This window comes from Lepus europaeus, chromosome 8 (assembly GCF_033115175.1).
Source record: "Lepus europaeus isolate LE1 chromosome 8, mLepTim1.pri, whole genome shotgun sequence".
Lineage (NCBI taxonomy): Eukaryota > Metazoa > Chordata > Mammalia > Lagomorpha > Leporidae > Lepus > Lepus europaeus.
Genome location: NC_084834.1, coordinates 106,559,579 through 106,585,265, shown reverse-complemented (window position 1 = coordinate 106,585,265; position 25,687 = coordinate 106,559,579). Strand labels below are relative to the sequence as shown.

The 25,687-nt window shown below is 44.5% G+C and overlaps 1 protein-coding gene across 1 annotated transcript in view; it reads left to right on the top strand.

Annotated features, from left to right (window-relative positions):
- Positions 1-284: 284 nt before the first annotated feature.
- The window catches only part of MOB1B (MOB kinase activator 1B), a 67,760-nt gene continuing 42,357 nt past the window's right edge, over positions 285-25,687 (top strand). The window contains exon 1 of the mRNA XM_062198727.1: positions 285-485. Coding sequence (XP_062054711.1) covers positions 472-485 — 14 coding nt within the window. The 5' untranslated portion in view covers positions 285-471. The remainder of the gene's footprint in view (positions 486-25,687) is intronic.

The window sequence follows — 25,687 nt, the reverse complement described above, 5'->3', positions numbered from 1 at the left end:
TGAGGCCCAGCTAGCGCTCTGCCCGCGCCACCCGACCTGGTGGACAGGCCTGGGCGGGCAAAGGGCTCCCTGGGTCCAGAGGCGGCCATTAGGCCCGCGACCCCGGGGCCCAGCGGGAGGCGCCGGGTGGGCGCGCGCCGCTCTCGCGAGAGCTCGGGCAGTGAGGGTGGCAGGGGGCTGGGGAAGTGGACGCCTGGGAGCGGCGCGGTCTCCGAGGAGCCGGCAGGCGGCCCTTTCCCCGCCTCCCTCAGCTTCTCCTCCCATTGAGCGCTTCACGCTCTGCGCTTCCCACTTCCGCCCCCTCTGCCTGCCATTGGAAGTAGCGAAGCCCAGCAAGTTGCGGCCGCCGAGCAGCCGGCGCTGCCCTCGGACTCTGCGCCTGCCTTCCTCTCGCCTGTCCTCCGCTTCCCCGGCCGCCGCCGCTCCCGAGGCCTTGCGCTCGCCGCGCCCGTAGCCCACGCCGCGGCCGACATGAGCTTCTTGTTGTGAGTAGCAGGCCCCTCTGCGCGCGTCGGCTTTGTCTGGGCGCGACCTGGGCCGCGGGCCCCGGCCGCCTCCCGCGCTCCGTCCCGCCCGGCCCCGGGTGGCCTCGCTCCGCGCTGCCGGCCGGGGCTCCGGGGCTGCAGCTGTAGCTCCCGGGACGCCGCCGCCGCCGCCGCCTGGGCTGGCTTGCGACGCGCGTGGAGTCCCCGAGCCGGAGGAGGCTGTTTCCCCGAGACCCCCGGCTGTGTGTGTGTGTGTGTGTGTGTGAGTCCGGATTGCTCCGTCAGCCCGAGCGCTGCCTTCGCGCTCCTGCGGGCGATCGTGTATCCGCACGCTTTTCCTAGATACCGCCCACTCCCGCCGGGCTCCGTCTGGTTTCTGCGTCCCAGGCACGGAAGATTGAGCGTCCTGCTCTTTCCCCCTGTCACGCCGGGACCTTTTAAACTTCCTTCTTAGGCCTTAGGGCTGGGAAGACAGGGGACAAGCCCTGTGGCTGTAACACCGATGCGGATCGGAGTCCTCCCCCGGTGACAGCCTGGGGTCTTGGGCAGGGGTATCTGGAGCTCCCTGCATGCCACGGTGTTGGTTAGATCCACCCAGGGGGTTGTTGTGCGAATCGTTTGAGAATGCCATCTGTGGAGTCTCAGTGGGTGCTGCTCATTATTTCGCTTTACTTATCGCTTATTCCAGAGGAGTTTGGGGCGGAAGGGGGCGGAGAGGGCAGGGCGGAAAGATGGGGAAGCCAGATGAGGGTGTGGAGGCAGCTGACGGGCCTCCGGTTACGCCCGAGGAATAACTCTCCTGCAGGCTTCGCTGTGGTTCCTCTGTGTTTAGAAAGCCAGTGTGAAGTCGGGAGTTGGAAAGCGACTCCGTACACTCCTTCTCCGTGGTGGACGAGATAAGCGTTTTTAAAGATTGTTTTACTCCCCAGTCGCCCATTACTTTTTAGTCATCCCCTTGGCATCTGATTCCTGATGTTTTAATTCACCCTTATTTCCACGTGGCTTATATCTACAATATTAATTCTTTTTAGGGTGTCTGTCGAGCGCTCACGGACGGTTAACTGCCCGCAAACTGGCTGTTATTTTCAATGTGCGCAGGGAACCTGGCTTTTGTCGGCCTGACCCCGTTTTTAAACTTTATCCTGGACGTTGATTCTGATTTTGTAAGATTGAAATAGAGCTAGAGGAGGGGACTGGGTGCCTTTTTAGAAGTCGTTGTTTCCTACTGTAGTCCTAATCAATATATCCAGGCAACCTTAGCTTGGAGCTTCTCATCTTGAGTGTAATTTTACATTGCTGATGTTTTATTTTCTTTTAGAATTTAAAAGGTGCTTTTCAAATAGCAATGAATGTACTGCCCATGACTGCATCTGATGGGCTTGTGTCTTTTGGAGCTCATAAACCAAATTGGTTGAAGCAGGGAAGTGCTGTATTTGGCTGAAACTGGAGGATGGAGAAGGTTCTGGTGCTATTTTTTGGAACACAAATACAATAGTGTCCTGTTTTTATATGGCTTAGTGTTTAATAGATTCAAAAACGTTCTGGATTGGTTCATTTCTCCTAAAGAATATTAGCTACATTTTAAAAGTCTTGCTGTAACTAATGTACATAGCACCTCAGAGGGTTTGCACTGCTTGAGGCACAGTGTTTGAGTCAGGTGACATGTAGCAGTTAGTATATTCTCAGGATATTTAGCCCATGTCCTTGACAGTTCAAAAACATTCATTCCATATTTTTAGTTTTGATCCTTGTCTCCAAGTAGTTAAAATCACCTAGAAATGATTATTGGAAATGAAAGAACAAAGTTTTGGTTACTTCATCTTTTGTTACGGTTTCTTGAATACAACTTCTATACCAAGAACTAGAAAGATGAGCTCAGAAAGGAAGAGTTTAGGGATTGAGTTCAGATATTTTCCTGCAGTTCCTGGAAGCTTGTTGGGAAGGCTTCTGTAAAGTGGATGGAGCAGAGGAAGTAAGGGTGATGCAGGACAGAGTTACGAAGGTGATGACTCATGGCTCTTGAGGACTGTAAGACAGAAGGATAAAGTTATTGATTTAAAAAAAATTCACTACGTCAGATGTCAGACGCTGAGGTAGACACAAAACAGACAGAAATTCCTGCATTACTAGACCTTGTATTCTGGCGGGTGACTCTAAACCCTAAACATCAGTAAATTATATAGAATGTTAGAAGGTCATGCCATGGGAAAAAAATAAAGCAAGTAAAACAGTTTGGATTGGGAGTCTAGGTAGATTAGGACATCTTCAGAGGCTGCCCAGATCATCTGTAGGAGTGATACCTTTGTGTAACTTTTCTGTGAATGTTCAAGATAAATTTGCACTGAATGTGTAGGTCTGGCAGGGACAGAGCATTGACTGTGCTACAGATTGGCCTCAGTAAAGTGGCAGCTTTACTTGCTATACCACAGTGCTGGCCCATAAGTGTTACTTCTTCTTCTTCTTCTTCTTCTTTTTTTTTTTTTAAGATTTTATTTTATTTAGAGGTAGAGTTACAGACAGAGAGGGAGAGATAGAGAGAAAGGTCTTCCATATGCTGGTTCACTTCCCAGATGGCCACAACGGCTTAGGCTGAGCCGATCCGATCTGAAGCCAGGAGCTAGGAGCTTCTTCTGGGTCTCTCCACGCGGGTTGAGGGGAGACCTGGGCTGTCTTCTACTGCTTTCCCAGGACACAGCAGAGAGCTGGATTGTAAGTAGAGCAGCCAGGACTTGAACTGGCGCCCATGTGGGATTCTGGCACCACAGGCAGAGGCTTAGCCCACTACACCACAGCGCTGGCCCACTGTATGCATTACTTCTTGAAAAGTATGAAAAGATGGTACCTGTTAGGAATGTCAAGCCGAGTCCTGTATATTTTTCAACTCTCCATTTTATCCAACATTATTCTATTTTTGTTTTAGATCAACTAAGATATCTTTTAATTATGTATAAGTGTGGCTGTGAAATCTTTTCATTTGCAGAAGTGATTTAAAATTTTACTGTGTCAGGGCTGGCATTGTGGTGTAGGGGGTAAAGCTACCGCCTGTGATTGCCAGCATCCTTAATGGACACCAGTTCATGTCTTGGCTATTACGCTTCTGATCCAGCTTCCTGCTAATGGCCTGGGAAAAGCAGCAGAAGATGGCCCTAATGTTTGAGCCCCTGTACCCACATGGGAGACCCAGTGAAGTTCCTGGCTTCTGGTTTCTGACGGTTTCAGCTGGTTGTTGTGGTCATTTGCGGAGTGAATCAGTGATGGAAGATCTCTTTCTCTCTCTCTGTCTGTAACTCTGACTTGCAAAATAAATAAATAATTTTTTTAAAACGTTGTATTGTGAAACATTTCCCAACCTTCATAAAGGTTGCAAGGAACAATACAAGGAACCTGCACACATTCCTTCTTTAGAAACCCCACAGAATTTTATCTGTGGCTCCAACAGCATCATTTCCAGTGAAAGAGTCCTGTCATGAGTCATGTGTTGCGTCCAATTACATGTCTGCAGGTGTCTTCAAACTGAAGTATTGCCTTGGTCTTTCCTTGAATTCCTTGCCCTTCTCATTTTTGAGAATTGCAGGTTAGTCATTTTGTAGAATGTCCCTCATTTTGAATTTGTCTGATGTTTCCTTGTGCAGTTGAGTTACGCATTGGGACAAGGATACTACAGAAAGGATGTGTATTTGTCTTACTGCATCTTAGTAGATACACATGTTACGTATTTGTCTGGTTTTGGTGGTGTTAGCTTTGATTCTTTGAGGTGTGTATCAGGATTCTCCACTGTATTTGATCTCTTTTTTTCCCTCTTTGCAGTCAGTATTTTGATATGCTATGACTATCCCTTTCATCCACTAGTTTTAGTGTCCACTGCAACATCTTGTCTAAGTTATTACTACTGTGTTTGTCTAATTTTGTAATTTCTTTTAAGTTTATTAGTTGATAGTTTTACTGCAAGGAAGAACTTAACCTTCTTTTCATTTATTCATTTATTTTTTTATATCCGTGTTTGCCATGGTCTGAATGTTTCTATCCTTCTAAAGCATATTCATTGAAATCTGATTACTAAGGTGATGGATGGTATTAGAAGGTGGGGCTTTTGGGAGGTGATTGGAATTAATGCCCTTAGGCAAGAGGCATGAGGAAAGGATAGGTGTTGTGACACAGTGGGTTAGGCTGCTGCTTGGGATGCCTCATCTATATTGGAATGCCTGGGATCCCAACTCTGCTTCCAATCCAATTTCCTGCTAGTCCACCTGGAAGGCAGCAGATGATGGCCCAGGTACTTGGGTTCCTGTCCTTATGGAGTTCTTGGCTCCTGGCCTGGGCCTGGCCCAGCCATGGCTATTACAGGCAGTTGGGGAGTAGACCAGTAGATAGAAGATGTCTCTTTCTGTCACTCTACCTTCAGAATAAATAAATAAATGAATAAATCTAAAAAAAGTGGAAGATGGTGCCTCAGCTCCCTCAGGAGCTTCTTTGCCTTCTTGCCATGTGAGGACACCCAGAAGGCATGACTTATCAGGAACAACCCTCACCAGACATCAGAATCTGCTTATGCCTTGATCTCGGATGCCTAGCCCCAGGACCATGTGCAGTAAATTTCTGTTGTTTGTATTCAGTATAGATATGTTATTATAGCAGCTCATATGGACTAAGACAGTGTAAACATGTGGATTTCTGTGTTACTCAGTGAGCTGTAATCTGTAACAACCATTATTTGGGTGCTCAAATTGTCCCAATTTATGCTGGTGGGAACTCCGTTGAAGCCAGCTTCTTTATCCTTTGGCTTGTTCCTGTCTTTTTCTCAGTACTTCTTTGCTTTCTGCACAAAATATCCCAGACATTCTCTGCCCCAATTCTGTGTCTGCTTCTTTGAGTACCTTGGTTCTGTTCAATGGAGAATAGTATAGAAAACAATGTTCTTTTAAAAAATATTTTATTTTCATGAATTTGAAGGACAAAGAGAACGGGATCTTCCATCCTGATTGAGTCTCCAAGTGCTCACAACAGCCAGGGCTGGGCCACACCAAAGCCAGGAACCCATAACTCCATTTAGGGCTCCCATGTGAGAGCAAGGCCCCAAATATCTGAGCCATCATCTGCTGCCCTCCAGGGTGCACACTAGCAGGGAGTTGGATCAGAAGCGGAAGTGAGACTCAAACCCAAGCACTCTGATATGGAATGCAGGCGTCCCAAGTAGTGGTGCTGTGCCACAGGCTATGCCTGAGGTATGCTTTTTTTTTTTTTTTAAGATTTATTTATTTATTTGAAAGTCAGAGTTACACAGAGAGAGGAGAGGCGGGGAGAGAGAGAGAGAGAGAGAGAGAGAGAGAGAGAGAGAGAGAGGTCCTCCATCCGATGGTTCACTCCCCAAGTGGCCACAACAGCTGAAGCTGTGTCAATCTGAAGCCAGGAGCCAGGAGCTTCCTCCGGGTCTTCCCATGTGGGTGCAGGAGCCTAAGCATTTGGGCCATCTTGTACTGCTTTCCCAGGCCACAGCAGAGAGCTGGATCAGAAGTGGAGCATCAGGATCTCAAACTGGTGCCCATATGGGATGCCGGTGCTTCAGGCCAAGGCGTTAACCCACTGCACCACAGCGCCAGCCCCTGAGGTATGCTTTTTACAACAGGTTGCTTGCTCCTAGGCCCCATCATTGGACAGTACTAAAAAATACATACATATAATATATACTTATCCACATCTACCTGTGTATATTAAGTCAGTTCCCACAACTACCTTCAATTCTTTTTTTTTTTTTTTTTAAAGATTTACCTATCTACTTGAAAGTCAGAGTTACACAGAAAGAGGAAAGGCAGAGAGAGAGGTCTTCCATCTGATGGTTCACTCCTCAGCTGGCCCCAATGGCCAGAATTGTGCCAGCCAGGAGCCAGGAGCCTCTCACACAGGCGCAGGGGTGTGAGTCTCTCACACAGGCGCAGGGGCCCAAGGACCTGGGCCATCCTCCACTGCCATCCCAGGCCGCAGCCGAGAGCTGGATGGTAAGAGGAGCAGCAGAACCCACGCCCACAGGGATGCCGGCGCCTCAGGCCATGGTGTTAACCCACAGCCCCAGCTTCCTACCTTCAATTCTAAGCCAATCACATAGATTTTATTCTAACTTTCTTCTTTTCATGTTTTCTACTTCTTTGTCCTTGAGAAATCTGACTCCTCTCATCCTCATGGAACTTCCTTACTGAATCCCTCTTTATAGCTTTACTCTTTTCTCTGGCTATCCTACATGTCCACCCACTTTTATTTGCCCCAGCTTCTCTCATTGGGGCATGTGTGGGCCTGTACTGTAACCATATTAGGGATGAGTGCGTTGTGAAACTGTTTTGTTTGCGTATGACAGTGATTTTTTTTCTTATGAATCTTGCGTTTAGGAACAATACTGCAGAACTGTTGGGAAGATTAGATGCAGTGAATGCAAAGGCCTTGCTCAACATATTGCACTTGTATACATTAGTGATGCACACTTTATTATTGACATCTCTGTAGTGTGATGATTGCTAGTGGCTGTTATTTTTTGTAAACATGTTCTCCATTTCTGGAAACTTAAATTGTAGCCAATTTCTGTAGGTATATCATGGTGTGTGTCAGTGCTGCTTTGAGTTTTTGAGGTTAGAACTTAAGTGAGCAAACATTATTTGGGTAATAGTCTAACTACTTCATGACCATACAGCCTTATTATTTGTAATTAAAGGTTAAATTTTCTTTTATTGTTACTTTGTTTTATATTTTTGGCTAAGACCTTATGTTATCAAATTGAAATATGACTAAGAATACCTCAGTAATCGAAGTAGTAGTAATGTAGTATTGATTATTAGAAGAAATATTTTTTATGCCATGGTTCCTCTGTGGAAGTGTAAAGGAAGAATAATTTAGTTGAAACAGTAGACAGAAAGTGTTTTTAAGGCACTTTTTCTGGTATCTAAGTGTTTCAGATCCTATTCCAGACAGATGAGCAGTTGCATGACCCTCCTGCTCTGTAGGGAATCTGTTTGCTAGAGCCCTGTAGCTGTAGAGTTAACTATTCAAATAGCTTTTTGTTCAAAAACTCCCCGTGGTTATGGTTTTTGCTCACACATGCCTAGTTTCATTCTCACTAAGCCTTCCCCATCCCTGCCAAATGTTTGTTCAGTTGGCTCTCATATTTGCAACTCTGAAATGGCACTTTGGAGTCCGTGAATAACAAATTGATTACACAGCATTATTATGAGGTCAGCTGCTTGTAAGTCTTGAGTATTGTTAAGGACTCTCAATGGTGTCTTCTCTGTCAGACTGTTCAGTCCTTTTTCAGCCTTATCAGTATTTCATTTGGAAAATGGCAAAGTTTTAAGAACCAAACATTCTTTTAAAACCATATTTCTAATTATAGTTAGAATCCAACTAAATAAAAAAAATTCAGTGCTTAAATTGCTAGATTTTTATGAACCAAAATGTACTTTGTGAGCTTTCTCTGAAGTGGAAACATAGTTATAAGATGTTGATATTATATTGTCTGATGAGAAGAGTACTTGCTTAGAGATATCGTTACCTTTTTAAAAAAATTATTTTAAGGCTTGAAAGTAGTTATTTTATTTGAAAAGCAGAGAGAGAGAGAGAGGGAGAGAGAGAGAATTTTCCATCCACCAACTTACTCACCAAGTGCTTATAACAGCTAGGGCCAGGCCATGCTGAAGCCTAGGGCTGAGAACTGAATCTAGGTTTCTCAGGTGGGTAGCAGGAACCCAACTACTTGATCCATCACCTGCTCCCTCTTGGGGATAACATTAGCAGAAAGCTGGAATCTAGAGTGGAGCCGAGACTTGAATCTACATACTCTGATATGGGACCTGTGTGTCCCAAGTGGTGTCTTAACTGCTGAACCAAACACCATTCCCTCTAACTTGCTTGTGTCATTCAACACTCAGGAAAACACTATTACTGTCATTTTATATAGCAGAAGAAAAGCTGCTCTTGGCCTCTGATGACAGAAGATACCTGTAGACCTGAGGAGATCAATATATTGTCCTTGAGAGGTTTGCTTTGGACCTTTGAAGTGTGGAGCTTTGGCACCACCTAGGAGGAAGATAGAAATGCAAGATTTCAGGGTCCAAACCCTTGGATTAGAATGTATTTTAGTGGAAGAAATACAAATGGCCAGCAAATATATGAAGAAATGCTCAACATCACTAGCCATCAGGGAAATGCAAATCAGAACCACGATGAAATATCACCTCACCCCTGTCAGAATGGCCAAAATCCAAAAGATAGAGAGCAACAAGTGCTGGTGAGGAAGTGGAGAAAGGGGAACACTTACACACTCAACATGGGAATGTAGGTGTAGCCACTGTGGAAAACAGTATGGAGATTTCTTTAAAAACTAGAAATGGAATTGCCATAGGATCTAGCAGTCTCACTACTGGGATTGAACACATTGTATCAAAGAGATACCTGCACCACCATGTTTATAGCAGTACTGTTCACAACAGCCAAAATTTGGAGTCAACCAAAGGTGTCCATGGTCAGATGAATGGATTAAGAAAATGTGATGTATATATATATACACACACACAGTAAAATATTATCCAACTATAAAAAACGAAATTCTACAATTTGCATCCAAATGGACACACCTGGAATGTGTAGAGTAAAATAAGCCATCCATAGAGACAAAAACCGCATGTTCTCCCTTATATGTGGGAGCTAAAATTTATTAAAAAAAATAAAAAAGCCTGTGTGTATCAGTATTGTTGCAAATGCAGTTTTCTAAAACTTCGTCTTAAACCTTTGTCAAGCCAGTGATGAAGAATGTTTTACTGGGCCAATACTATGGTGTAGTGGGCAAGCTGGTATCCCATAAAGGTACCTATTTGAGACCAGCTGCTCTACTTCTGATTTAACTGCTTGGTAATGCACCTGGGAAAGCAGCAGAAGATGGCCTAAGTGCTTGTGCCCCTGCACCCATGTAGGAGACCTCTAAGAAGCTCCTGGCTCTTGGCTTCAGATAGGCCCAGCTCTGGCCATTGTGGCCATTTGGAGGGTGAACCAGTGGATGGAAGATATCTCTCTCCGTCTCTCCCTCCCTCTCTCTGTAACTCTTACTTTCAAATAAGTAAATCTTTAAAATAAAAAATAATGTTATATTACTACTATTTTAATGATCTGTAATTACTTTAAAGTTTATATATGGGTGAAATGGTCACTTTTCCATAAAACAAAATGAAACAAAACAAAAAACCAAAAAATGATATGGTACTTCCCTCCCAAAGAAAATATTTTAGTAAGATATCCTAGGTGATTGGAAAGTACCTTTCAAGTCTGAGAAACTTTAGACAATAGTAAATGAGGGGCCGGCACTGTGGCATAGCAGGTAAAGCTGCTGCCTACAGTGCCAGCATCCCATATGGGCGCTGGTTTGAGTCCAGGCTGCTCCTCTTCCTATCCAGCTCTCTGCTGTGGCCTGGGATAGCAGTGGAAGATGGCCTAAGTGCTTGGGCCCCTGCATCCGCATGGGAGACCCGGAAGAGGCTGCTGGCTCCTGGTTTCGGATCGGCACAGCTCTGGCTGTTGGCAGCCACTGGGGAGTGAACTAGCAGATGGAAGACCTCTCTCTCTCTCTCTGCCTCTCCTTCTCTCTGTGTAACTCTGACTTTTAAATAAATAAATTAAGTAAAAAAAAATAGTAAATGGGTAAATGACTATTTTGATTTACATGTTCAATGTAATAATTAATATAATGTAACTCTGCCTCTGAGATTCACTGTAACTCTACTTCTGTCCTTGAGAGATTCTTTGAAGCCCCTTATAGGAGCCTAAATATAGGTTATCTTACTGTCTGCACACTTGTAATTATTTATAATGATTCTTTACCTATGTTTTTACCTTTTGGACTGTAAATTTCTGGAGGGTTTGCTCACCATTTTATTTTCCAGTATGTTAGTATGTTACTTGGCAAATATGTTTTTAGTGTTTTTTTTTTTTTTGACAGGCAGAGTAGATAGTGAGAGAGAGAGGAAGGTCTTCCTTTTTGCCTTTGGTTCACCCTCCAATGGCCGTTGCGGCTGGCGCATCGCGCTGATCCGAAGCCAGGAGCCAGGTGCTTCTGGTCTCCCATGCGGGTGCAGGGCCCAAGGATTTTTTTTTTTTTTTCTTAACTGAAGGTTGTTCTAGTAGAAGCAGTGGTATATGAGAGAGGAGACCTGGTCACCATTAACCTTGTGAGATGACTTAATTCCTTAGCCTCTGTTTCCTCTGTCTACTGGGGGGTAGGGGCCAGAAAGTAATGCTTATTCCATTGGGTTACTGTGAGAATTGAATGGCAGGATACATGTGGAGGCTATTTGTAAACCAGAGAGTGCTGTATGAACTGTCCTTATCTTTGTTCATGAAACTCTTTCTTCATTCCAGCTTTTTTTAGTTATCTTACAAATGCATGACATTGCTGCATAATAGAGTAAACATTTATTATTAAGCAAAGTGTTGGGGCCAAGGCTCACTTGGCTAATCCTCCTCCTGCGGCACCCCGGGTTCTAATCCCCTCCGTCATTGGGGCGCTAGCACCCAACACTTGGCTTTATTTCTTCTTTTTTTTTTTTTTTTTTTCTGACAGGCAGAGTGGGCAGTGAGAGAGAGAGAGAGAGAGAAAGAGAGAAAGGTCTTCCTTTGCCATTGGTTCACCCTCCAATGGCCGCTGCGGCTGGCGCACCGCGCTGAATCAAAGCCAGGAGCCAGGTGCTTCTCTTGATCTCCCATGCGGGTGCAGGGCCCAAGCACTTGGGCCATTCTCCACTGCACTCCTGGGCCACAGCAGAGAGTTGGCCTGGAAGAGGGGCAACCGGGATAGAATCCGGCGCCCCGATGGGGACTAGAACCCGGTGTGCCGGCGCCGCAGGCAGAGGATTAGCCTATTGAGCCATGGCGCTGGCCGGGTGCTAGCTTTAAGAAGAGAAAGGGGTTCAGGAAAAGATAAGATGTATGTTCTTACTAGTTGTTTTTCCACTGGCTAATGGCTTAAAGATCTTTGATATTGCATCAAGCATACAAATTTCTTAAGGTGTAGGTGTGAGTTTCAGTTGATGTTTATACCACTTTTAAAATGTTTGTAGTGTGGGCCAGCGCCATGGCTTAACAGGCTAATCTTCCGCCTTGCGGCGCCGGCACACCGGGTTCTAGTCCCGGGGCACCGATCCTGTCCCGGTTGCCCCTCTTCCAGGCCAGCTCTCTGCTGTGGCCAGGGAGTGCAGTGGAGGATGGCCCAAGTGCTTGGGCCCTGCACCCCATGGGAGACCAGGATAAGCACCTGGCTCCTGCCATCAGAACGGCGCAGTGCGCCGGCGGCAGCGCGCCTACCGCGGCGGCCATTGGAGGGTGAACCAACGGCAAAAAGGAAGACCTTTCTCTCTGTCTCCCTCTACTGTCCACTCTGCCTGTCAAAAATTAAAAAAAAAAAAAAAAAGTTTGTAGTGTGTTCACTTAGTCAAAACAGAGGGGATTTTGCAGGTCTAGGCTTCCATAGTTTTTGGCAGAGGCCTTTTTGACTGGGGGGATTTGGGGTCTTGTGTTGTTTGTTCTTGGCTTTGTTGCTGCTCTCTTCCACCCAGCATGGTGTTTTTTTAATAGAGAAAAGGGGTGACTGGGATCCTTCGGCCCACCCACTTCCTGTAGTTGGGACTTTCAGGTAGGGATTGGAATGGGCTGGAAGTGGTTGGCGGAACTCCAAAGCGTGGAAGAGATGGTGTGTGCAGACCACTCCAGCCTCATCCACACCGTCCCCCCAGGGCTCAGCCATTTTATTGGTATTTTTTTCAGCTTGCATTTCTTCTGCCTTTGTAAATGCTCTTCCAGTTGTTCTGGCTGGGCTACCCTTTCCACCTACATTCCTCTAGTTCAGAAACTGCTTTTTCCTGGCCTGTGCCCCCTTCCCAATTTGTTAGATACCATTTCAGTGACGTTGAAACCTTACCATACCCTTTTCAGAAAGATATTATACTCCCCATCACAGTATGTGTGACCTCTTTGAAGATGGGGCGGTTTCAAAGCTATTTGTTTTTTTCTTTTTTAAATCTTTCTTTTTTATTATTTGAAAAGCTGAGTTAGAGAGAAGGAGAGACAAAATACAAAAAAAGAAAAAAAAAGAAATAGCAAAAAAAAAAAAAAAAAAAGAGAGAGAGAGAGAAGGAGAGACAGAGAGAGAGATCTTCCATCTGCTGGTTTGCTCCCCAAATGGCTGCAACAGCTGGGACTGGGTGGTGCTGAAGCAAGGAGCCTGGAGCTTCTTCCAGGTCTCCCGTATTAGTGCAAGCATTTGGGCCAACATCCTCTGCTGCTTTCCCAGTGCATTAGCAGGGAGCTGGATCAGAAGTGGAGCAGGGGCTGGTGCCCTGGCACAGTATGTTAATCCTCTGCCTGCGGCACTGGCATCCCATATGGGTGCCAGTTCTAGTCCCTGCTGCTCCTTTTCCAATCCAGCTCTCTGCTATGGCCTGGGAAAGCAGTGGAGGATGGTCCAGGTCCTTGAGCCCCTGCACCCACGTGGGAGACCTGGAAGAAACACCTGGCTCCCGGCATCGGATTGACGCAGCTCCGGCCTTTGCAGCCATTTGGGGAAAGACCTCTCTGTCTCTCCCTCTCACTGTCTGTAACTCTACCTCTCACATAAATAAATAAAATAAAAAAATAAAAAAATAAGTAAAATATAAATAAATAAATAAAATCTTAAAAAATAAAATAAAAAAAATAAATAAAATCTTAAAAAAAAAAAGTGGAGCAGACAGATCTTGAACTAGTGCCCATAGGGGATGTTGGTGTTGTAGGCGGAGGCTGGCCCCCTCAGAGTTATTTGCTTTTTTTTTTTTTTTTTACTTTTATTTAATGAATATAAATTTCCAGTGTACAGCTTATGGATTACAATGGCTTCCCCCTCCCATAACTTCCCTCCCACCCGCAACCCTCCCCTCTCCCACTCCCTCTCCCCTTCCATTTGCATCAAGATTCATTTTCAATTCTCTTTATATACAGAAGATCAGTTTAGTATAAAGATTTCAACAGTTTGCACCCACATAGAAACACAAAGGGAAACATACTGTTTGAGTACTAGTTATAGTATTAAATCACAATGTACAGCACATTAAGGACAGAGATCCCACATGAGGAGCAAGTGCACAGTGGCTCCTGTTGTTGACCCAACAAATTGACACTCTAGTTTATGGCGCCAGTAATCATCCTAGGTTGTCGTCATGGGTTGCCAAGGCTATGGAAGCCTTCCAAGTTTGCCGACTCTGATCATATTTAGACAAGGTCATAAAAGACAGAGTGAGGATAGTAACCAATGATCCTAAGAGTGGCATTTACCAGGTTTGAACAATTATACAGCATTAAGTGGGGAAGAGGACCGTCAGTACACACAGGTTGGGAGTAGAGCCATTGGTGGTAGAGTAGAGGTTATGATTACAAAGGAATGAGGCCCAATTGCACTAGACAGGGCCTAGAACAGAGTCATTATTAGAGGAGCTAAGAAAGGTGCTGTTTAAGCTACAAGTAATTTTTCTGATTGAGAGGCAAATAGAACCTGATAGAAGGGGCTTGATAATAATCTGGTGGGCTTTAGGCCTTGTAAATTCAGAGGCCCAGACCTATCTATCTCTTCACATGGGGTATATCCTAAGGGAGGTGTGAACCTCCTAGGGGAAGGCACTCTGTTGACTTTTATTACTTGGCTGGCCTGGGAGGAGAGCTGGCCAGGTAAAGGCAGGGGGCAGTCAGTACTTTGGGATGGCTCTGTAAACAGATGAAGCCAATAATGTATTAACAGTACCAACTGAGAGAAAGTATGGTTAACTGAGGTTACTAAAAACAAAAAGCAATTCAAATCAATTGGCAATCTACAAAAAGAGTTAAAGATTTTAAAAGCTATTATTAAAATTGCTATATTGGTCTATTATGCTATGTTATATGTGTGTGCATATTGTATGTCCACATGGGGAAATTTTATTAAGAGTTTTATTTTAAATGGCTTATAGATAAGATTGTCCATAAATTTAAGCTGCTGAAATCAAAGATACATTTTAATTTGTGTGACCTGAATTTGTGTATCATATGTTTTAAACGTGTTGGTAGAAAGAAACTAAAAACATTTTAGATGGTTGTGCTTAAGTTTATTGGCTAAACAAACTACACCATGTTAGATATTTAAGAGGTGTTTTCAAATACATGATTCTTAAAATTTATAGAAGGCATTGGACCTTCTGGTAAATGTTTTCTTAAGTTGTTATCTAATGGTTGAAACGGTTTGCTAAGTACTCATGTGATATTGCTATTGTCAGCAAGCGATCTAGGACTTGCTCCCTCATTTCTCTATTCTAAGCCCAACTTGTTCTTTCATTTCTCTATTCTCTTCAAGGTAGGAAACTAATTTTATTTTAATGGAATCTGTAGGACGCACAATTTAATCTTTATACCTTATAAAAGAGATGGCTAACATTTTTCTGTAATAGCATAGCCAAAATAAGAACTTAAATAATAATCTCATAGCTAGATTCACTTCGCCATCAGCGAAGTATACAGTAAGTAGAAAAAACCTCCCTTTCAGACCAAAGGGAAAGAAAGTTTTAAAGTGAGAATATAATTTTCCTCATGGGCATTGTCTACCTTAGAAAAACTACTACAGAACATGCCTGTGACTATAGACTTGTAGTTCAGGCCACCGAAGATTAGAGATGGGACTTGGGCACTCCCTTGACTTGCATCCTCTGGTCTGCTTTAACACAAACCAGGAGGAAAAGAAAGCTAGGCATCAGAAGCAATGGGTGGCAGGCCTATTAATGGCTGATCTGTACAGTGACCTGTCCTCAAGGAGACCCAATAGGCCAGTCCACTGCAGTGGCTTTCAATGTGGTAAGCCTGGGCTTCAGCAGAAATCAGCTTGTGAAGAGCCCTGGCAGCTCTGCCAAGAGTTGGATCACTGGAAATGGACCTGCCCTGGAGTCGAAGGATGCCCAGGTCAGAGCCACAGATCTTATTGGCTCTAAGCTGAAAAGCCCTTCACTCAGCCCAGCTTCCAAAGTGACCACTGCAGCTGAGGGGACGGCCAAGCAGGGTCAGCAACATTGCAGGCAGAACTGTAAATTTCTTTTCTTTTTTTTTTTTTTTTAAACAGGCAGAGTGGACAGTGAGAGAGAGAGATAGAGAGAAAGGTCTTCCTTTTTCTTTGGTTCACCCCCAATGGCCGCTTCAGCGGCGCGCTGTGGCCAGCGCACTGCGCTGATCCAAAGCCAGGGGCCAGGTGCTTCCTCCTGGTCTCCCATGGGGTGCAGGGCCCAAGCACTTGGGCCATCCTCCACTGCACTCCCAGGCCACAGCAGAGAGCTGGACTGGAAGAGGGGCAACCGGGACAGAATCCGGCGCCCTGACTGGGACTAGAACCCGGGGTGCCAGTGCCGCAGGTGGAGGATTAGCCTAGTGAGCCACGGCGCCAGCCCAGAGTTATTTGTTTTTAATCTGCCACCTAGTATATTGCCTGGAAGTAAACAAATCAATTACATTTTCAAATATTTTGATGGTGGGAGTGGGAATGATTGCCCCATTTTTCTCTTATTTCCCCCTTCTAAAGATTTTAAGGAAAATATAAGAAGTGGATGCTATGCACAGAAAGATTTAGAGCACCTGTTTATTGGATCTTTATTGCATGGCTTTATAGAAACACTGTAGAGATCTTTCTTAAAAGATTGGCATATGCCAGGCTCATGTGTTCTGCCTTCTAATCTGCTCTGTAATGTGCATTTCCAGTAGCAATAAATGACTGCTCATTTCTCTGGATCTCTAATGTCTTTGTACCACTAAGAAAAACAATTCTGAAAGCCTCTTAGCTTCTTTGACTCTTTTTAAAGATTTATTTATTTTTTTGAAAGGTAGAGTTACAGAGAGAGGAGAGAGAGATGGAGAGATCTCCATCTGTTACTTTACTCCCCAAACGGCTGCACTGTCCAGAGCTGACCTGATCTGAAGCCAGGAGCTTCTTCTGGGTCTCCCACATGGGAGCAGGGGCCCAAGGACATGGGCCATCTTCTACTGCTTTCCCAGGCACATTAGCAGGGAGCTGGATCAGAAGTGGAGCAGTTGGGACTCCAACCAGCGCCCATATGGGATTCTGGTGCTGCAGGCTGGGGCCTTAATCCACTGTGCCACAACGCCGGCCACTGAATATAATTTAAAATTATATTCTTTTAAAAAGATTGATAACTTTTAGGAAAATATTTGTTTAAGATCGACACATAGTATAGTCTGTAAAGTTTTTTTTTTTTTTTTTTTTAAGATTTATTTTATTTATTTGAAAAGCAGAGGTACAGAGAGAGAGAGGTCTTCCATCTGCTAGTTCACTCCCCAGATGGCCACAACAGCCGGAGCTGAGCTGATCCGAAGCCAGGAGCCAGGAGCTTCCTCCAGGTCTCCCACGTGGGTTCAGGGCCCACACACTTGGGCCATCTTCTACTACTTTCCCAGGCCATAGCAGAGAGCTGGATTGGATATGGAGCAGCAAGACTTGAACTGGTGCCCATATAGGATGCCAGCACTGCAGACAGCAGTTTACCTGCTACGCCACAGTGCTGGACCCCCCAGGATTGTTTTTGAATGAAGGGTTTTTTCTCTTGGTAACTCTTTCCCCAAACCATGGGTAAACTGCAGTGTCCAATTGCTAGTACATAGGAAGAATATGCCTTTATGGTATGCTTGCTGCTTTTAAGTATTCACAAGTAAAACCATTAAAAGCACTAGTAAGTTACATGTTATGACAACTCAGAATATTTCACCATTTTATCAGCAAATACTCTGCATAATTGTGTGTGTAGAGCCCTGTTAGCCTATGATTTTGTCCTTTTCAACATTTAAAAGAATTTTATTTGCTTACTTAAGATACAGAGATACAGAGCCCTCAGATGGTGGTTCACCCTCCAAATGCCGGCAGTGGCCAAGGTGGACCTGCTGACACTGGGAACCAGGAACTCAGTCCAGGTGTTCTGAGTAGGTGGAGGGGACACAGCCATTTGAGCCATCACAGCTGCCTCTAGGGTCTGCATGAGCAGACTACTGGAGCTGGGTGCTGAACCCAGGCTCTCTGATACAGAACTCTGGCATCTTCAACTGCTGGGCCAAATGCCAGCTCCTGTTGCTTTTTTAATGGCACCTCTGAAACTTGCATTCCACTTAGTTCAGAAAAAGAAAAGTAGGAGAAAGAGGGGGGAATTTTTTTGCATTTAGTTATGGATTTTCTTTTTTTCTCCTCTTTGACAGTTTTCATTTATTTGTGTTTTCTTTATCTTTCTTTTTTAAAAAATTTTTTATTACCAAGATAAAACTATAATTTCTGGAAGTTATTGCCCATAGAACATTTTTTTTTTTCTAAAGTCAGAGTAACACACAGAGAGAAGGAAAGGCAGAGAGAGAGAGAGAGGTCTTCCATCCAATGGTTTACTCCCCAAATGGCCACAACAGCCAGAACCGTGCCTATCCAAAGGCAGGAACCAGGAGCTTCTTCCGGGTCTCCCACACGGGTGCAGGGGCCCAAGGACTTGGGCCATCTTCCACTGCTTTCCCAGGCTATAATAGAGAGCTGGATCAGAAGTGGAACAGCCAGGTCTCGAACCATTGTCCATATGGGATGCCAACACTGCAGGCAGCAGCTTTACCCACTATACCACAGTGCCGTTGGTTCACCCTCCAATGGCCACCGCGGCCGGCGCGCTGCGGCCGGCGCACAGCGCTGAGCCGAAGGCAGGAGCCAGGTGCTTCTCCTGGTCTCCCATGGGGTGCAGGGCCCAAGCACTTTGGGCCATCCTCCACTGCACTCCCGGGCCACAGCAGAGAGCTGGCCTGGAAGAGGGGCAACTGGGACAGAATCCGGTGTGCTGGCGCCGCAAGGCGGAGGATTAGCCTATTGAGCCATGACGCCGGCCCGGCTTTGAATTTCATGTCTGGAACATGTGCAAATTCTTACTTTTTGATTTCTTCATTTCTAGGCCTTAATTATTAAATTCTTATTACGAAAGTAAAGGATATCGCCCCACCCTTACCACCAGACACCAGATTACATACATATTTACTTCCTATCCTGCCAACTTTATGATACATTTAATACTACGTAAGTGCTGTGAACAGTTGAGCCAATATACTATTACTGTTCCTTTCCTACACAATTTTTTAAAAGATTTATTTTATTTATTTGAAAGACGGAGTTACAGAGAGAGGTGGAGACAGAGAGGGAGGTCTTCCATCCGATGGTTCACTCCCCAGTTGGCCGCAACGGCCAGAGCTGCGCCGATCCAAAGCCAGGAGCCAGGAGCTTCTTCCAGGTCTCCCACGTGGGTGCAGGGGCCCAAGGACTTGGGCCATCTTCTTCTGCTTTCCCAGGGCATAGCAGAGAGCTGGATTGGAAGTGGAGCAGCCGGTACTAGAACCAGCGCTCATATGGGATGCCTGCACTACAGCGCCGGGGCCCCCTAACAACTTTTTTAAAGATTTATTTATTTATTTGAAAGCCAGAGTTACACAGAGAGAGAAGAGGCAAAGAGAGAGAGGGTCTTCTCTCTGCTGGTTCACTTCCCAGTTGGCCACAACGGCTGGAGCTGTGCCAATCTGAAGCCAGGACATAAACACTTTTATGTCCCTTGCTTAAAAAAATTTTTTTTTATTTTCTTTTTTTTAAGATTTATTTATTTGAGATGCAGAGTCACAGAGAGAGATTTTCCATCCCCTGGGTCACTCCCCAAATGGCCACAATAGCTAGGGGTGGGCCAGGTCAAAGCCAGGAGTTTCATCTGGGTCTCCCACAAGGGTGGCAGGAACTGAAGTACTTGAACCATTATCTGTTGCTTCCCAGGTGCATTAGCAGGAAGCTGGATCAGAAGCCAAGGAGTTAGGAATGAAGCCCATGCTCTGACAAGGGGATACAGGTGTTAGAGGCAGCAGCTTAACCCACTGTACCACAATGCCCACCCCATCTGCTTATATTTTTCATTTTAAAAAATTCCAAGAGTTTTACATGGTTTCTCTTTTTTTTTTATATAATATCCTGTTCTTATTTTATGAAGCAGTTTTTTTTTTTTGCATATTTTTGAGGGTATTTTTGATAGGTTTTTATTTATTTTTTAACATTTTTGTTGTGCATCATTTGTCCTCAGGTTGCTTTTTTCTGTCTATTTTAGTGTTTTCTTTCATGTTAGAGGCTTCTCTCAGATGTTCGTAACCTTTTGCTTCCTGCTTTTATTTACAAGTAAGACAGCTTAGTTCCTTGGATCTTTGGAGTGCAGGTTGTTGGGGGCCGAACATGCCAACTGTGGACTTCGCTGAAGGAGTTCTCTGTAGAACAGGAACTAAGTAATTGATATCTTTTATACACTCAGTGTGATCAGATATGCTAGAAAAAGCTTTTCTGGTGTTTGCTTGGAAATTATCATGTTGGTTGGGGGAAAAGGCTACGAATCTGAACAGTGATTCTTCAAATTCATCTTAGTGATAGGAGTGGTAGGTCAGCCTGCAGCCTTATCTGTATCCTCTAAGCCAGAGTGCTTCTATTTTGCTCTCGCCTTAAAATAAACCTTCAGCTCCTAGTTTTTTCTTGGGATGGGTAGGAGCGGGGGTATAGAAGCCTGCTGTGAGCTTGTAGATATGGCCTAGGGATTAACTATTATCCTGCAATTAGAGGTGTCACTAAATCCTGAACTTTTTGTGGGATCTATGATATGAATTGTTTCTAAATTTGGGATTAAGTTTTTTTAGACACATTAATGAAAGTTCATAAGAAATGCGTATTATGAAAAGAACTTCATGGATTTCAAAATTTTTTGCATCATAAAGGCTTCAATCTTTTAATTCCATTTTCTATGAACTTCTTCAGTTGTCTTTGTATTAGTAGATAACCTAAAACTTCACCTTCCAACTAACACTCTGACAGTTAAGTATCTCATTTTTCCAATAAAACAGATTAATCCAAATTTGAACTGTATCTTCACAGCTTCCCATGGTTCTTAACATGGCAATGTCTTGTTTGTGTTAGGTACCCTGGAAGACTGAAGATGAATCTCTATTCATTGTATTAACACTGTTATTATTTCAGTGACTTTGAAATCTGATTGTAGGTAGGTGAGGATTTTCCTATAATTTTTATTTCCAGATTAACAATAAAAATAATATTAGGATATTAGTATACTATTTGATCTTTTTAAATATCTGAGCTCTGAGTTTGAAATTTAGCTAACCATACTGAATTATAGTATTTTGTCTCACTCTTAATGTAGAAGTAGACATTTATTGCCATTTGTTTCTGGTTATCAGAATTCTTTGTGACTACTTTGTTATTTCCTAGCAAACGAAGCTGATATTCCAGATGCCCTTTTGGATATCAGATGTGGTCTCAGTACTATGCTTTCATTTCTAGTTACCTCTTTATGATTATCTGCTGCAATTTTGGAGTTTCTTCTTTGCCTCGTTCCTCCTTTTCTTCCATTTTTCTTCAAGATTGTGAAATTCCTCTTTGGTATCTTTGTTTTCAGCAGTAAAACTCCATGATGTCTACATTCAAATAGTAATTTAATTCCTTTAGAGTAAAGATGACCGCTGATACCACAGGCTACTTGGTATTTTCATTTTATCATTATGATCAAACTAGACTGATACATTTCAATATCTCTCAGAAGAATGGATGATTTAATATTAGTTCTGTGATAATTTTCTTTCTAAATGTTTTAAGCTCTTGATTAGAATTTTTTAATTGGTTAAACCATTAATAAGTTTTATAACTTATTATCATTGTCTTTCTGATATTTCAGATTATTCAGGTTATACTTCACAAGTATACTTTAACAAGTTCTTATTTTTTAAAAAGATTTGTAGGCTGGTGCCGCGGCTCAATAGGCTAATCCTCCGCCTGCGGCGCCGGCACACCAGGTTCTAGTCCCAGTCGGGGTGCTGGATTCTGTCCCAGTTGCCCCTCTTCCAGCCCAGCTCTCTGCTGTGGCCTGGGAGTGCAGTGGAGGATGGCCCAAGTTCTTGGGCCCTGCACTCGCATGGGAGACCAGGAGAAGCACCTGGCTCCTGGCTTTGGATCAGCGCGTTGCGCTGGCCGCAGCTCGCTGGCTGCAGTGGCCATTGGAGGGTGAACGAACCCCAAAGGAAGACCTTTCTCTCTGTCTCTCTCTCTCACTGTCCACTCTGCCTGTCAAAAAAAATAATAAAAAAAAAAGAAAGCAATGATTAGACCTGGTTGAATGTAACAAAAAAAAATGGAAGCTGTGGCTGTGAAACTGGAGGCGTATGAAGGAAAAAGATTTGTGTATTTATTTGAAAGGAAGAATTACAGAGAGAGAGAGAAAAAGAGGGACAGAGCAGTCTTCCATCTGCTGGTTTACTCCATATGTCCACAATGGCTGGAGCTGGACTGATCAGAAGCCAGGAGCTTCTTCCTGGTCTCCCACATGTGTGCAGGGGCCCACACACTTGGGCCATTTTCCACTGTTTTCCTAGGCACATTTGCAGTGAGCTGGATCAGAAGTTGAGCAGCCAGCACTTGAACCAGCACCCGTATGGGATCCCAGCGTTGTAGGTGGTAGCTTCACCCACTATGCCACACTGCTGGCCCCAGCAAAGCTCATTTAAATCTTTAATGTTTTTAGCTTCAACTCTTTGTGAGTTAAATTTATCTCAAAATCAGGAATGATCCCTATTTTCATTAAAGAGAAAACCCAAAAAGCAAAAAATCCAGTCACTTGGATTTGCAGTGAGGATTATAGGAGAAAATGATTTTAACCATTTTAAAAAAGATTTATTTATTTATTTATTTGAGATGTAGAATTTCAGACAGAGAGAGGGAGAGATAAAGAGAGAGGTATTCCATCCGCTGATTCACTCCCCAAATGGCCAGTCTTCACAAGGATGAATCTGGGCGGATGATAAGCCAGGAGCTTCTTCCAGTTCTCCCACGTTAGGTGCAGGGGCTCAAGCACTTGGGCCATTTTCCACTGCCTTTCCCAGGCTGTTAGCAGGGAGCTAACAGTGAATACCAGAATAGTGAACTACCAGATAGAAGATCTGTCTCTGTCTCTGTCTTTTTCTTCCTCCCTGTCACTCTGCCTTTCAAATCAATCAGTACATTGTTTAAAACATTTATTTATTTCATTTAAAAGGCAGAGAGACAGAGAAAGAAAGAGATCTCCATCTGTTGGTTCACTTCCCAAATCCCCACAATAGCTGAGGCTGGGCTGGGCTGAAACCAGGTCTCCCACATCAACTGTCTCCTAGGGGGTGTATTAGCAAGAAGCTGGAATCAGAAGTGGAGCCAGGACTCAAACATGGGATATAGACATCCTAAGTAGCATGTTAGCTGGTAAGCCACACATCGACCCTTCCTTCTTTTCTTTTTCTTAAAAAAGATTTATTTATTTATTTATTTTGAATGGCAGAGTTAGAAAGAGAGAGGGAAAGAAAGAGAAAGTCTTCAATCTACTGGTTCACTTCCCAAATGGCTGCAACGACCAGAGCTGGGCTGATCTGAAGCCAGGAGCTTATTCCAGGTTTCCCACAGGAATGTGGGGGCCCAAGCACTTGGGTCATCTTCTATTGCTTTCTCAGGCCATAGCAGAGCTGGCTTGGAAATGGAGCAGCTGGGACTTGAGCTGGCACTCATTTGAAATTCTGGCACTGCAGGTGGCAACTTTACCCTTTATGCCACAGTGCCGCCCCCCTCCCTTTTTTTTTTATTAAATATTTATTTATTTATTTGAAAGGCAGAGTTACAGAGAGGCAGAGGCAGAGGCAGAGAGAGAGAGAGAGCGATATATATCTTCCATTGCTAGTTTGCACCCGAAATGGTCGTAATGGCTGGAGCGGGGCTGGTCCTAAGCCAGGAGCCAGGAACTTCTTTCAGGTCTCCCATGAGGGTGCAGTGAAGTTGGTGCACTTGGGCTATCCTCTACTGCTTTCCCAGGTAGATTGGAAGTTGAGCAGCCAGGTCTCGAGCCAGTGCCCATGTGGGATGCCGGCATTGCAAGTGGAGGCTTTATTTGCCATGCCAAAGCACCATCTCCCATTTTCTTTTCTTTTTTTTTTTTTTTTTTTTTTTTTCTGGACAGGCAGAGTGGATAGTGAGAGACAGAGAGACAGAGAGAAAGGTCTTCCTTTTTGCCGTTGGTTCACCCTCCAATGGCCGCTGTGGCCAGCACATCTCGCTGATCTGAAACCAGGAGCCAGGTGCTTCTCCTGGTCTCCCATGCGGGTGCAGGGCCCAAGAACTTGGGCCATCCTCCACTGCCTTCCCGGGCCATAGCAGAGAGCTGGCCTGGAAGAGGGGCAACCGGGACAGAATCCGGTGCCCCAACCGGGACTAGAACCCGGTGTGCCGGCGCCGCAAGGTGGAGGATTAGCCTGTTAAGCCACAGCGCCGGCCATCTCTCATTTTCTTTTCTTTTTTTTTTTTTTGGACAGGTAGAGTGGACAGTAGAGGGAGACAGAGAGAAAGGTCTTCCTTTTGCCGTTGGTTCACCCTCCAATGGCTGCCGCAGTAGGCGCGCTGCGGCCGGTGCACCGCGCTGTTCCAATGGCAGGAGCCAGGTGCTTCTCCTGGTCTCCCATGGGGTGAGGGCCCAAGCACTTGGGCCATCCTCCACTGCACTCCCTGGCTACAGCAGAGAGCTGGCCTGGAAGAGGGGCAACCGGGACAGGATCGGTGCCCCGACCGGGACTAGAACCCGGTGTGCCGGCGCCACAAGGCGGAGGATTAGCCTGTTGAGCCACGGCGCCGGCCATCTCCCATTTTCTTAAGACTGTTAATTTAATGCATTGAATTTCTTGTAAATGCCATGGTTTTAAGGTTTAATATAAATAATTGAGTTATTTTTAAAATAATATTTATTTATTTGAAAGGCAGAGTTAAAGAGAGAAAGAGAGGGAGAAAGTAAAACATCTTCCATTTGCTTGTTCACTCACCAAATAGCTGCAAGGGCCAGGGCTGGGCCAGGCCAAAGCCAGGAGCCAGAAGCTTCATATGGGTCTCCCACATGGGTAGCAGGGGCTCAAGCGATTGGTCCATATTCTGCTTCTTTCCCAGGTGCGTTAGCAAGGAGCTGGCGGAAGTGGAGCAGCCAGGACTTGAACCGGCGCCCATATGAGATACCATCCTCTCAGCTACATCATAACGTTGGCCTGGAAATGTTCAGATCTTAACTATGTAATTTGATTAGTCTAAACAAAAGTATAGACTTGTGTAACCCATAACCCTTTTGAGACCTACAACATTTCTTTTCTTTTTTTTTTTTTTTTTGACAGGCAGAGTGGATAGTGAGAGAGAGAGACAGAGAGAAAGGTCTTCCTTTTTGCCGTTGGTTCACCCTCCAATGGCCGCTGCGGCCGGCGCATCGTGCTGATCCAAAGCCAGGAGCCAGGTGATTCTCCTGGTCTCCCATGGGGTGCAGGGCCCAAGGACTTGGGCCATCCTCCACTGCCTTCCCGGGCCATAGCAGAGAGCTGGCCTGGAAGAGGGGCAACCGGGATAGAATCCGGCACCCTGACCGGGACTAGAACCCAGTGTGCTTGCGCCGCAAGGCAGAGGATTAGCCTGTTAAGCCACGGCGCCGGCCAAGACCTAGAACATTTCTATCACCCAGAAATTATACCTTTTTAGAGTAAAACCAAAGATCATTCCTTATGGGTCTTTTTTTTTTTTTTTTTTTTTTTTACTGTTTGGGTAGTAGTTTTACTGTTAATTCGCATAGTACATCCTTATGGGTCTTTGACATAATGTACTTTAAGCTCACATTTGCTCTTCACTTTACATTTCCTTTAGCTACATCAATAACTCAGCTTTTCTGGAGGAGGAAAAAATCTATTAGGCCCTGCTGTGTGCACTTGCTGCTGGTTTTCCCCCATTGGACAACATAGCAGTTTTTAACTACAGTAGTCTTTTAGGTGAGCAAAAGAACTGGGATGACACCTAGTAATTCAACTCCTTGGTCCTTAAAGAGATCAGTGCTGTCAGTTTTTATAGTTAATCTTGGTCTTTACTTACCCCACAGTGATGAATAATATGTGTTGTGAGCCAGTGAGTGAGAGCTTTAATAAACTCAAAGATAGAAGTTCAGGTTAAAAAAAATCAACAGTTTTTGATCATTTATTATATTACAGATTATATTACAGATTTATGGGACTTGGTCCTACATTGCACATGGTCATAAGAGAAACAG